At 39.9% G+C, this 14,526-nt stretch overlaps 1 protein-coding gene across 4 annotated transcripts in view; it reads right to left on the bottom strand.

Moving 5' to 3' along the window:
- Window positions 1-576: 576 nt before the first annotated feature.
- Sec24a (SEC24 homolog A, COPII coat complex component) overlaps window positions 577-14,526 on the bottom strand; it is an 81,263-nt gene continuing 67,313 nt past the window's right edge. For all 4 annotated transcript variants that reach the window (XM_048783802.1, XM_048783811.1, XM_015492774.2 and 1 more), the window contains one exon: window positions 577-3,752. In XM_048783802.1, the coding sequence (XP_048639759.1) occupies window positions 3,638-3,752 (115 nt within the window). In that variant the 3' untranslated portion in view covers window positions 577-3,637. The remainder of the gene's footprint in view (window positions 3,753-14,526) is intronic.

Raw genomic sequence — 14,526 nt, 5'->3', positions numbered from 1 at the left:
AGACCCTATCTCAAAATAAAAAAATAAAAAGGGCTAGGGATGTAGTTTAGTAGTAAAGTGCTCTCTAGGATCAATCCCCAATGTGAAAACAAATGTCAAATAAAAATTCTGGGGGTAAAAAAAATAGAAGCAAATATTTAAAAGCAAATGGCTGGGAATTTTCTCAAATTAAAAACAGACAAGGAACTTCAGATTCAAGTTTGTTCTGAATAACAAACAGGATAAATAATAAGCCCAGAATAATAAAACTATAGAATATTAAGGATAAAACTCCTAATAGCTAACAGATAAGATTATCAGTTATCTTCTTTTCAGGAATAGAAGGGCCCACAAGACAATGAAGCAATATGTTGACAATATCCAAGAAAAAACAACTTTCAATCTGGAATTTGAAACCTAGCTATCCTTGTATAGTGAGCACCAAAAATTCAGTGCATAATTTCACAGACACCGATTTAGGAGATTTAAAACTCTCTAGCAATAATTTTCCAGTGACTTAATGTGGATACACAACATAGCCCTGCTCAGTGATTGGCAAGTTGTTTCCTATCATTTAAAATAACCAGTCACTGTTTGTAAGCTCTTTCAATTAACTTTATTGAATAGTCAAATTGATAAGTTAGCACAGATCAAACGATTGTTTGCATGGGTTACAAATGACTTTTTCTTTTTTCTTTTTTTTTTTACAGGAATAAAACAGTGAATATTACAAACTGTAAAAAGGAAGACAAATCTTGTCTCTAACATTTCAGAGAAGCAAGATGTAACACAGCACACTGAAGATCAATACATATTTGAATTGAGAACAAGAATTGAATGTTACAATATTATACACTACTTTACAAAAGTAAAATTTCTATATAAGGATTAGATTTGTAATAGCTAACAAAATCTCAAAATCACATTTGGTGGTCCCCTAGATAATAGCTGTTATGCATCTTTGATTAGAAGAAATAAATCTTTTATTCTAATTATTGCAAAACAGTCTATTAGACTCAATACATTACATTAAATTAAAAACAATGAAGACATATGCAAACTAAAATAAATGGTACTGCTTGAGTGAATATTAGTATGTCAGACTTACAGAAATGTTATTTTAAAAATTCTAGAAATTAGAAAAATAGAGTACTTTTTATGGTAGAACTGTCATGCTCAGATTTATATACCAAGATTGCCCTTGTCTGTTACTTTAGTAGTTGTAGATCTGTAGAAAATTCAAGGATCGTTCATAATTTACAACTACAATAAAAAAAATATGGTATAGTGTAAATATTAGTTGCTTTACATCAAAAAGTAATACAAGATGATAATGGCAGGTAGTGCCTTACTGCAAAGAAAAAAAAAAAAACTAACTAAAAAACACATTCATATTGCAAAAAAATAATTGTTTTATATATCAATATTCCCAAAAGGTTCATTCATTCTCTTATTACCTGGAGAACAAATATTGTGAATCCTAACTAAAGTTATGTGTTTTTTAATGACCTGTTATAAAATTATTCTGGATTGCATGTTACACAATATTTAAAATAATTTTTCAAAGTAAATTTTTGAAATACACTAACAAAGTATGTGGTAATAACATGAGTCGTATCCACTTAGGGATGTAGTGAGGCACAAGGAAGATTATCCCTAGAAGCACAAATGTTTCCTTCTAGAAGATTTTTCATTACTATTCAGAAAGAACTTATAAATGTCAAAGTTTAAAATTACATTAAATGAATAATTCATTTAATTTCTTACTTAAAATGTAAAAAAATTAATTCTTTTAAGAAACATCAGTGTGTAATGACTGTTTCTTAAAAAGATGGGAAAATATAAATTTAATTTGCTGTAATTTAAAAATTGCTTCCTAACAAAAGAAAGAGCTTTCAAGAAACCTTCCAGTTCAATGTACCACTTGCACACTGAAAATGAATCTTTTTTTTTTTTTTGCGGGAGGCGGTGGGGGGCGGGGGGCGGGGCGGGACCAGGGATTGAACTCAGGGACACTCAGCCACTGAGCTAGCTCTGGCTTAGGCTGGCTTTGAATTCAAGATCCTCCTGCCTCAGCCTCCTAAACCGCTGGGATTACAGGCGTGCACCACCGCACCCGGCTTGAAAACAAATCTTAACACTGCTTAAAGGAGATGGTATTTTCATAAACACAATTATTCTAATCCAGCTGGCAAGTAGTAGTTGTGTACTCTAGAGGGATTTGCTTCTTCCCCACACCAAACAATTCAGTTAAGTCAGCCCACATGGATGTAAACCTGAAAGTTACTATTCATTGGTGATCATGTAAGACCAAGATTGTAAACACATTTTGTAACCTATTAAAACAAAAAACCAAAAATCTTTTCATCAAGTATTATACATGTACATTATCTTTTAAGAAGTTCATACGAGACAAGATGAATCGGTGAAAACTGAGCCAAACTCTTAAAGATATTAATTATATCACAGCACTGTAAATACACAGATGTAATTTACCTGTTTGTAAACAAAATCTGCTCAGTAAGTTTTGATTATATTCTCTAGCTGAATCAAAAAAGCAGTCTTTTGAACATGTTCAGCAACCAATATATCCAATATATTGGATTTGTGTAATCTTAATATTCACCAAATCAAACAGCAGCATTCATGCTTTAATAGGTTTTAATATCCCAGAATAATAATATCCCAATTTAATTATCAAACTTCTTAGAAAAATGTTACTGATGCATTTGACATAACATTTTAGAAACCTTTAACTTCTTTCATTCATTCTCATTTCACCAAAAAAGCACTTTTATTATATATCACGGAGCAGAAATGTACCAAATAAAAGCACACCTAAAGGATCAAGATAACTAAATTTCTCATTTCCCTATTATCATTGCCAGTCCCAATATTTATGAAGACAGCTCAAATTCTTTTCATTGCAAAGAAAACAGTATGTCCAAGTCATCTGCAGCCAAATCAGAGAACCACCTAATTACATCTTTCACTTCAAATCAAAGTGATTTTGTTCTTCAAGTATAGAGAATACTGACAGATTTTAAAGCTTGAATGTGTTACTTCATATTCTTCTCAAGCTAGACTACAGTTAGTTTGCCTGTTTAATTTAACATGATGATACTTTTCCTTTCTTTAAAAATAAAACAAAACAGTATGGGGTATGAATTCTAGCTCTTCTACATTCTATTTACTTTTGGATTTCCCAATTGTAAAAAGATCATTATTAATGGATTCATAACTTCCCTCCAACACTTAGTCTCATGAGGTTTTAAATGTAGCAGCCAAAAACTCAGAAAAATAAAAAATATACATGTGGAACACAGAAGTCTTTATTTTACAAAATGTACTTTACCTCTATAATATCTTTTCCTTATTTCAATCTGTAACAACTTGAACATAATTGGCAGCAAAGGAAAAAAGGTATCCAATCATATGTAGATATATTTTGATTTGAAAAATACAGTATTTTCAGAGTTTTATGTTTGAGTCTCTGCTGTAGTCCTTTATTTGCTATAGTTTGTTGAAATCACAGTGAAAACATCTTAATCATCACATTAGTTCACAAATTTAAATAGAAAAGGAAGGTATTACACATTCCCAGGAATTCTGCTTTGTGATTTCCTTAGCAATAACTAAGCCAAATTTCTTCATTTGTTCATTTATTTACTTGTTGCTGAATATGCAAGAGGAATTCATAATATGATAATGCAGATTCTGTTCTGTCTTCTACCATGTTTTGAAGGAAGTTTGCTTTCATTGGACTTTCATCCCTTAGAAATAAAAGGCAAAAATATTTTTATATAGTAGATAAAATATAACAGTAAAACAAACAGTGGATTTCTCATAGTTTTTGACTAACTATGATAGCTATTATAATATTTGGCACAGAAACAGTGACTCTGCTTGCCTCACATGCACAAGGCCTGGGTTCTAATCCCCAGCACCACAAAAAAACAAAGCCACATCTCTAGCCCTTTTTTAATATTTTAGAGATGGGGTCTCCCTAAATTGCTTAGGGCCTTCCTAAATTGCTGAGGCTGGCTTTGAATTCCCAATCCTTCTGTTTCAGCCTCCTGAGCTGCTGGGATTACAGGTGTGCACCACCACGCCCACTACAGACTTGTTCTTAAGAATATTTGGTTGATTATGTAAACTTTATTTTTAAAAAATTCTTATTAGTTATTGATGGACCTTTATTCATTTATTTATTTATACTTGGTGTTAAGAATCGAACCCAGTGCCTCACACATGCTAGGCAAGTGCACTACCACTGAGCCACAACCCCAGACCAAACTTTATGTTATTTAGGGGGAAAAATTTATAGTGGAATTAGGTGAAACAGTCTAGCTTTTTAATAACAAGCTCATTATAAGTCTAGTAATTCTAATCTGGTCATAAAATACAATTTGGTACCATTTATTGAAAAGATTTTTTTAATCCATTCTTTTCCTTTTAATTTTATTTTTTTATTATAATTTGTTGTATATGGCAGGAGAATGCATTACAATTCATATTACACATATAGAGCACAATTTTTCATATCTCTGGTTGTATACAAAGTATAATCATACCATTCATGTCTTCATACATGTAATGATGTCCATCTCATGAAGTATATTCACACCATTCGTGTCTCATACATGTAATGATGTCCATCTCATGCCACCATCTTTTTTATACCTCTTGCCTTTCCCTTCCCCTTCCACCCCTTTGCCCTCTTTAGAGTTCATCTAATCTTCCCATGCTTCCCCTCCTAACCCCACTATGAGTCTGCCTCCTTATATCAGAGAAAACACTCACACATGCTAGGCAAGTGCACTACCGGCATGCTACTACTCGGCATTTATTTTCTTGGGACTGGTTAACTTCACTTAGCATTATATTCTCCAGCTCCATCCATTTACTTGCAAATGTCATGATTTTATTCTCTTTTACTGCGGAGTTAATATTCCATTGTGTACATATACCACATTTTCTTTCTTTCTTTCTTTATTTTAAAGAGAGAGAGAATTTTTTAATATTTATTTTTTATTTTAGTTATCGGCGGACACAACATCTTTGTATGTGGTGCTGAGGATCGAACCCGGGCCGCACACATGCCAGGCGAGCGCGCTACCGCTTGAGCCACATCCCCAGCCCCATACCACATTTTCTTTATCCATTCATCTACTGAAGGGCATCTAGGTTGGATCCACAGTTTAGCTACTGTGAACCGTGCTCCTATAAACATTGATGTGGCTGAATCCCTGTAGTATGCTGTTTTTAAGTCCTCTGGGTAGAGACCAAGGATTGGGATATTTGGGTCAAATGGTGGTTCCATTCCAAGTTTTCCAAGAAATCTCCATACTGCTTTCCATATTGGCTGCACCATTTTCAGTCCCACCAGCAATGTATGAGCATGCCTTTTCCCCCACATTCTCACCAACACTTACTGTTGTTTGTATTTTTTTTTTAACATATTTATTTATTTATTTAGTTAGTTATTGGCAGACACAACATCTTTGTTGGTATGTGGTGCTGAGGACTGAACCCGGGCCGCACGCATGCCAGACGAGCGTGCTACCGCTTGAGCCACATCCCCAGCCCTGTTTGTATTCTTAATAGCGGCCATTCTGACTGGAGTGAAATGAAATCTTAGAGTAGTTTTGATTTCCATTTCTCTAATAGCTAGACATGTTGAACCTTTTTTCATATATTTGTTGATTGATTATATATCACCTTCTGAGAAGTGTCTGTTCAGCTTCTTGGCCCATTTATTGATTGGGTTATATGTTATTTTGGTGTTTAGCTTTTTGAATTCTTTATATACCCTGGAGATTAGTGCCCTATCTGATGTGCAAGTGGTAAATATTTGCTCCCAGGTTCTCTATTCACCTCCCTGATTGTTTCTTTTCCTGAGAAGAAGCTTTTTTTGTTTGAATCCATCCCATTTATTAATTCTTGATTTTAATTTTTGCACTATAGGAGTCTTATTAAGGAAGTAGGGGTCTAATCTGATATGATGGAAATTGGGGCCTACTTTTTCTTCTATTAGACACAGGGTCTCTGGTTTAATTCCTTAGTCCTCAATCCACTTTGAGTTTAATGCATGTGAGAGATAGGGGTTTAATTTCATTTTGTTGCAGATGGATTTCCAGTTTTCCCAGCACCATTTGTTGAAGAGGCTATCTTTTCTCTAATGCATGTTTTTGGCACCTTTGTCTAATATAAGATAACTGTAATTATGTGGGTTAGTCTCTGTGTCCTCTATTCTGTACCACTGGTCTACTAGTCTATTTTGGTTCCAATACCATGCTGTTTGCTCTGTAGTATAGTTTAAGGTCTGGTATAGTGATGCTACCTGCTTCACTCTTCTTGCTAAGGATTGCTTTAGCTATTCTGGGTCTCTTATTTTTCCACATGATTTTCATGACTGCTTTTTCTATTTCTCTGAGAAATGTTGTGGGAGTAACTTTCAGTTTGCAACTCACAACTACGAGCAGCTCCAAGTGCTAGGAAAACTTATGCTCCTACAGGCCTGACAGGAACACCTGCAGGATGAGGCGCTCTGCTCTAGCGAGCCTCTGAGAAACCACATCCTCAGAGACTGAGGTCAGCGTTGCCAGGGAACAGAGAGACAAGGGCCTCAGGGCATGATTCCCCCAACTCATAACGCCCCCTTTTCATAGGGACAATGATCCTATCAGTCTGCTTTCCACCGTGTAGCAATATTTAGAGCTTCCTCATAGTGCAGTTACATTAATCATAAGATGATTGGTTTCTAAATGTTATATAACCTGTTTGCCTATGTATGACTGGAGGATGCGCCCATCAGTTGTAATCACTTCTGCATTAAACAAGCTTGCTGGAGGTCGGCTAAGGTCTGCCACCTACCTGCTCTCACCAGCTCCTGGTGTCTGTGTTTTGACTCCGTGTCCCCCACACCCACCACAACTGAGGTAGCCGAGTGACCCACAGCAACATCTGGCACCCAATGTCTGCTCACACCCGCGCACCTCAGGGCTGGCCCCCTATTGACCTCGGGTAGGGACCTGTTCCCTGTTCTATGTGCTGACGGTTCCTTGAAGGTGAACATGGAACCCCTTTTTCTTGCTCTTACCCTCTTAACCCCTTTCCTTGTCCTTGTCGAGCATTGGCTCCCAAGTTGAGGCACATACCACCATAAAGGTTGGCGTCACCTTATAGCTCTTCCTTCCCCTTGTTTCACCCAGGAATTCACATAAGGGACTGATCCTCCCAGACTTTGGAACCTTGATTTTCTCTGTTAAAGAGAACTTCCCTCAGGAGACACCATATAGGCATATGGCCTTGACCTAGCAAGTCAAGGAAGTCCCCCACTAATCACAAGACATTGGATCCTAAACACACTCTTGTTTGTCCTTTCTAGGGACTTCCATGTCTGAACCATCCCCTTGGGTTCCTGTTTTTGGTATCTTGATCCTTATAGGGGGTTATTAGTGTGGCTTTGTTCATATTTGAGAGACTCCAGGAGGCCTCTAATAAGTCCACTAACCAGTCACGGGCAACATTCCCACCGTACCCCCCACAACTAGCAGTTCTGAAAGCACTGCTTTCTCAGCATGGACTTAAGGTGAAACCAAAAGACATCAATCACTTCTGGCAGGAAGCTATCTATTTAGCACCCTGGATTGGCCCCGAAAACATAGGGATCCACAAATTTGAATGAAAGTCTTATACTCTGCAAGGTAAAAGGAGGTCCATGAGGGACACATTCCCCCTGCCTCTTTAATACCGATTCTTCTAGCCATCATTGCCAGCCTTCTAGCCATCATTGCCAGCCTTCAAGGCTCTTTAGCAGAAGATATCATTCAAAAGCATAATGACTCTTTGGAGGACAAAACAATGACTCTCCAGGCCTCTGCCTCGAGTGTCATTGATTCAGATGAGGACAATGACTCGAGAAAGGATGGCTCATCTCCAAAATATTCATGGAAAGAATTACACTCCTGCTCCGAGGAGACACCCTTTAAGGCCCTCGGCCCCTTATCAACCCCCCATTCCTCTCGTAACCCCTTTTCTGCCTACCCAGTGAATCTTGGTTGCAACGCAGAAAATAGACCCTGGTACTTACTCTTTTACCAGATCTAGCATTACTGAGAAAGGCTTCTCAGGAGTCTGAGCCTAGCTCTCCTTACTTTGAGGAGGTGTAAAAGCAATGGTCAGCTCAATTACAAACATCCTTTGATTGGATGAACCTCCTCAAGGAATGTTTAACTTGTCCACAATATTTACAGTGGAAAGCTCCCTTCGAGGAGGAGGCAGAACAAATAGCAAGAAGCAACCTCTCCTATGACATCGCCATCACCCTAGACATGTTGACTGGTCGCGGTGCCTATATGAGTCCTCAAGAACAATCCAGAATTGGAAATGTCATTTACTTTAACCTGAAGAGTCTTAAAAACATTACACCTCCAAAATATGAACTCTTCAGAAACCTGATCCAGAATCCCCATTGAGTGGTTTCCTGACTTTTTGTCCAGAGTCATTGAGGCATCCCGACCTGGCCCTATTCAAGATTCGCTAGTCAAACAGTTGGTATGGGAAGGGGCTACAGCCAAAACTAGGGCTGCAATTGCCCCCCGTCCACAGTGAATCCCTCTCTAAGTGGATTTCTGCTACTAAAGAAGTATCCCCTTTCTCGGGGCCCATTCAGGCTTTAACAGCTGCTATCAACAAGCTACTAATAAAAAAGAACAATGGACCTTCCCAACCAAGATCTGATCCCATTTGCTGGGGCTGTAATCAGCCAGGCCACATTAAATGGTACTGTCCCAAGAATGCAGCCACCCTGGCCCCAAGACACCCTGCCCTAGATGCAAAAAGGGTTATCACTGGGCAAAGGACTGCAAACTCCGGCCTTTAAACTCCCCTTGGGGCAACTCTCAGCCCCGCCAGTAAGAGGGAACAGACGTCCGCAAATTCGCTAGATGTTACCCATTTGGAACCAAACCAAGAATGACTATTATGCTTGACAGTACTCCTGTTAAAAGCATAGTAGACACAAGGGCTGATGTTTCCATTACATCTAATACAGCATCCAAGATGAGAAGTAGAAGACAGAGCCCGGTCCCAATATACAAGGCATTGGTGGGTTCCAGGCCACTAGGAAAGTTATCTCTTCTGTCATGTGGCAGGACATGGAAGGAGAGAAGGGTACCTTTCATCCCTTGATTGCAGAAGTCCCTAATACCTTATGGAGTAGGGACATCCTGGAGGACATGGATGCTGTCAAAACCACTGATGACAAAGCCTTATATGATGAAATAATGATACATGACAAGATAGGGCTATCGGCAAGACCAGTGCCCCCCAATTCTAAAGGCCATTGTTCCCTTGACCTCTAAACCTGATCCCATCCCCCTGGAATGGGACACCACAGATCATATCTGGGTGGAACAGTGGCATATACTAGAACCCAAATTAACAATTCTTAAGCAAGTAATTCAGGAACAATTAGATCTTGGGCATACTGAACCCTCCACCAAGCCCACACAACATGCCTATCTTTGTAATCCCCAAGAAAAATGGGAAACATAGATTACTTCAAGATTTGAGGCCAATTAACAAACATATGAAAAAGATAAGTTCATTTCAATCAGGTATCCCTCCAGCCAGTATCCTGAGCAACTATCTTATTGTTGCTATCAACCTCAAGGATTGCTTCTTTTTCATCCCTATAGCACACCAGGACAGACCCTTTTTCGCTTTTACAGTGTGGGAACCTAACACCATGATACCCTCCCGGAGATATCAATGGACAGTCCTCCCGCAAGGGATGAAAAATAGCCCTCCCATATGTCAGATCTTTGTTTCTCATGTGACCAGGCCCCTTACACAGCATTGCCTGGTCATGGATGACATTTTGCTTACTCACGCAGATTCTGACAAATTGCAGATTTGCCTTAAGAGGCTGATGGACAATCTCCAAATACTAGGCCTTCGCATAGCCACTGACAAAGTACAACATTCTGCCCCATATGAGTTTTTGGGCTACAAGATTGCTGCAAAAATACAACCTCTTAGGCCTACCCTGACTATTAGGTCTCAATACTCACTTAATGAGCTACAACAGTTATGTGGCCAGATTAATTGGCTCAAGCCTTTCCTTTATTTACTTCCTGATGCACTTACCCCTCTGTTTGATTCACTGAAAAAAGGAGATGATCCTTCCTCAAAAATAAAGCTAACCCCTCAAGCAGAGACAACTGTTCAAATGATCAATGACAGCCTCTCAAGGCTACAGACCCATAGATATGACCAGTCAAAACCCCTACTGGAGATAATATTAATAACGTCTGGAGCACCGCTCGGTGTTATTTGGCAGGCCCACGGATCCCTATATTGAGTGCATCTGGCCTGGAGTGAATGTCACAAGATCACAGGTAAGCTAGAGAACATACTTCTGGTAGGGTTAATCGTAAGATATTATTATAACAAGATTTTTCACATAGAGTCAGACACCTTAGTGTTGTCATTAACATACACAGAGGTCTCAACACTCTTTCAGAATAATACTCTGTTTCAAACTTTACTGTCTGACTTCCCTGGACAGATTGACAGCCATCTCCCCCCTGATAAGTTGCTCCAAACCTTGTAATCTCCAAACATTGGAGATTACAACTCCTAAGATGCATTCCCCATATCCCAGCCCATACCATCAGCACCATGTGCGTTCACCGATATAAACACACACACCTTCGGTGTTATTCTGAAAATTCCCAATGAACAGGACATCTCCCATGTGGATGGCCACTCAGGGTCAGTACAGCTGGGAGAACTTAGGGCAATAATACAGGCACTCATTATGAGCTCAGATACTGCCATTAGTATTTTCTCAGACAGTAAATACTCTGTCCAGGTGGCAAAAGCAATTCTCTGTGCAGTTTTTATATCCACAGGTAAGCCCTATTGACCAAGCTCGAACCTCACAGAAAACAGGAAGCATCCATGGTTCATCCCACATGTAAGAAGATCCCATACTGGGCTCCCTGGATTAATTGCCACAGGCAACTCTCCAGTGGATAAATTTATTTTCTGCAACACACTATCGTTAGACTTCCTGGAGAAAGCACGAATACTCCACACTAAGTTTCACATGTCTGCGAATATTTGAAGGCCTTGTTTCCTGACCTTCTATGACCCAATGCAAGCATCTAGTTCAAACTTGCAAAAATTGCACTCCTCTGGTGCCACTTGGACCACTGCAACCACAGGGAGTAAACCTCCGCGGCCTCTCCCCTAATAAAATTTGGCAAATGGATGTCACTCACATCCCCTCCTTTGGTAAGCTCAAGTATGTCCATGTTATTGTGGACACTTACTCCAAATGTACACATGCTATGGCACAACCAGGAGAGAAAGCCTCAAATGCCATAAAGGCAATGAAAGCAGCAATGTTAATGCTTGGGGTTCCTTGGTTCCTAAAAACAGACAACGGACCAGCCTATACCTCACAGGAATTTCAGAATTTCCTAGTGTCCTGTTACCCACATAACAGGCATTCTTTATGACCCACAAGGGCAAGGAATAATTGAAAGGACTAACCGGACACTTGAGGATACATTACAAAAACAAGAGTACTCATACATTCTCAGATCCTCACCTTGCATTGACACATGCTCTCTTTGCCCTCAATTTTCTTACGTTTGACTCAAATGGGATAAGCCCTGCATATAAGCACTGGGGCTCCTTTCCTTCTCTGGCCCCAGTCCCCCAGGGGGCCACACCCTTTAATTACCCAGGGTAGAGGCTTCACCTGTATTTTCCCATCTGGGTACCAGCAAGAAATGTCAGACCAGCCATTAACATCCAAGTTCCGAAAAAAGGAGAGGAGGAAATCATCGCGACCCCACCTCCACTGGAGGACACGCAAAAATAACATGAGTTGATCTTAAAATCCTGACGGATCAAGCTATAAGCATGTCACCCACTGGAGACCAGAGCCCTGGTACTCTTTTCATGCTCATGTGTGCCATTATAGCCTGCAACTCACAGGTGAGTGCTTAACAGGAAAGCATGTGGAAAGAAGGGCCTCTGCCTAACAGCCTAATAACTCAAGGCCCTATGCTGGCCTGCCTGATCAAAGTGGGCATACTTCAAAGCATGGCCCCCAATTGTCACTCACAGACAACTATCTGCAAAGCAGATGGTCTTTGGCGCCACCTAGCGGCAAAACCCTTCAATGAGCAAAATACTCATGCCACTGCAAATAAAAAAACATGAGAGCAATCCACACCCATGTAATCATGATCAGAATGTTGCACATACTTCTCTCTTAAATCTTGCAGAATACATCCCAAGGACAAAACTCAGGACAGGAGTCCCCGGACCGACATCGTCATAAAGCTTACTGTCCCCATGGGCATAACTGCAACTGCCGCTCTCACCTCTCACCGCTCTCCTGCACCTAACCGGAAGGATTACACCCAGCTGGGTGAAAATCACTCATGCTGTTGCTGAGACTTTAACTGGACTTTTCCTTTCTCATGCATCAATGCAGACAAAGGCTCTCTATATGCTATTTTGCATGTATATGCTATTGTGCATTATTCTGTCACCAGCCACAAGTACATACATGGTGGATGGGGCCTCCGTCTCCTGGGATCGTTTTACCTGTTGGTCTAGATGATACTGTCTTGCCTTTTTTGTTTGCCACTATTGTCTCATTCCAAGCCCTGTGACCTCTGACCCAATAGCACAACATCCCTGGAATTTATCACTTTCAGTTAGTCAACATGGACCTTTACCATCCTGAATAATGTCTCAGATGCAAACAAAGTATGTAAACATACAATTTGTTTTCATAATGACATCCTTTGGGAGTCCGGAAGAGGAGGTTTCATGGGCTTTTGGCCCCTTTCCCTGGAAGGGGAAGCAAGAGTGGTCTTTACCAAGGACTTGCTAGCTGGTGTTACCATGCCCACGAACGCTAGGGATTTGCATTCATGACCTCAACCCTTCTTTCAGCGGTGCCCATTGAAAGATTTAAAAATATCAGTGAGAACATACCCTGAAGGGGGATTTCCTGGAGGGATTACCTCCCCCTCTCCCAACCCTATTTCCTCTCTGATGAGCTTATCAGTTGGTCCAGGCCCTACTTAAGAGGAGGATAAAAAATAAAATTCTCATCAAATACAGTACTTCTCAAAAGACATACAGAAATGCTCAAGATACAAAAGAAAAACTGTCAGGAGAGTTTTTACAATTAGGCAAACAATTATTATGTGGTACTTACAAATGTAAAGATGTCAGCCCTATTGTCACCATGGATGCCATTTGAAAATCCCTCAGCTACCTATGCTACTCGAGGTCATGTGTGTGTTAAGCCATCTTTCTTCTTTGTAACCTCCACTCAAAGTCACAAAAATGGTTGTGTTAATTGTAATAATTCCCTCTGTGAGTTGACCAATTGTTGGAACTCCTCCATTAAGACAGCAGTGCTAATGAGAATATCCCGAATGCTGGGGTTCCCAACGGAGGATGAGTCCTCCATTCAAGAGGTTCATTTTACAAAAGATATTTCCCTTTCCAGAGTTAGGCGAGATTTTGGCGTTACCACTGCTATTATTGCTGCCTCCCTTGTCGCAGTTACAGCTGCTACCACCACTGGTATAGCTTTGACCCAATCCACAACAGATGCTACAGCCATTAATCAAGTAGTGCAGCTCTCCACCAGGGCCCTGACCACCCAGGAGCGACTAAACCTGCACTTGCAAGGAGGTATCTTAATGTTACAACAACAGTTTGACCTTACTGATGAAAAAATTTATATGCTTCAATTAAATGTCAGATTACCTTGCAGTCCTCAATTTCTGTATGTTTGCCAAACTCCTGTTTCAGTAAAAAATGTAACAGAAGATCAGCTTGAGCTAGCAAATAGACTTAAGGGACCTTGGGATATGGCTTTCAGAAATTTCACTATGACACTGCATTCCCAGATTCTCAGCCTAAACGAAACCAGAGCAAATCTAATTCTTAACCCCTCATTTCTACAGCGGCTATGGGATAAACTGTCAGCTTTAATTCACTCTGCTAATTGGATCCTTGCTGACATTGGCATTGCTCTTCTTGTTTTAATGTATGTTCTTTTAAGGTGCTTCCAAGAAAGGCTCAACAAAATAGAAACTAAACAAGCTATGATAGCTTATGCATGTAAGGAAAGTCAAAAAGAGAATAAGGAGTCTCCTTCAGCTGTGTGGATGGCAGCTATGATTGGATCTAAGTAGATACCAACTAAGGGCCAATTTTCTATGGGGGATTAGGTCCAAAGTCTTGCCACAGTTCTCCCTCTTTGTCTGTGTCTCTCAGCTTTGTCCCAATATCCCTTCTTTTTTCTCACCTGATTACTGTTTGCTGGTTCTGTGGTTCTATAGTTCTCCTTCCTTCCTGAACACAGCCTTTTCTAGAATCTCCCTACCCTATTGTTCCAGGAAGGACACCTCCTCATTTCTAATTTGACTGGGAGGGATCTTGTATATTCTCTATCCATGGGGTTACCTTGGGCTAAGAAAGTCCTCCCTAACT

This window comes from Marmota marmota, unplaced genomic scaffold, assembly GCF_001458135.2.
Source record: "Marmota marmota marmota unplaced genomic scaffold, marMar, whole genome shotgun sequence".
Lineage (NCBI taxonomy): Eukaryota > Metazoa > Chordata > Mammalia > Rodentia > Sciuridae > Marmota > Marmota marmota.
This window is presented reverse-complemented; position numbering and strand designations above follow the sequence as displayed.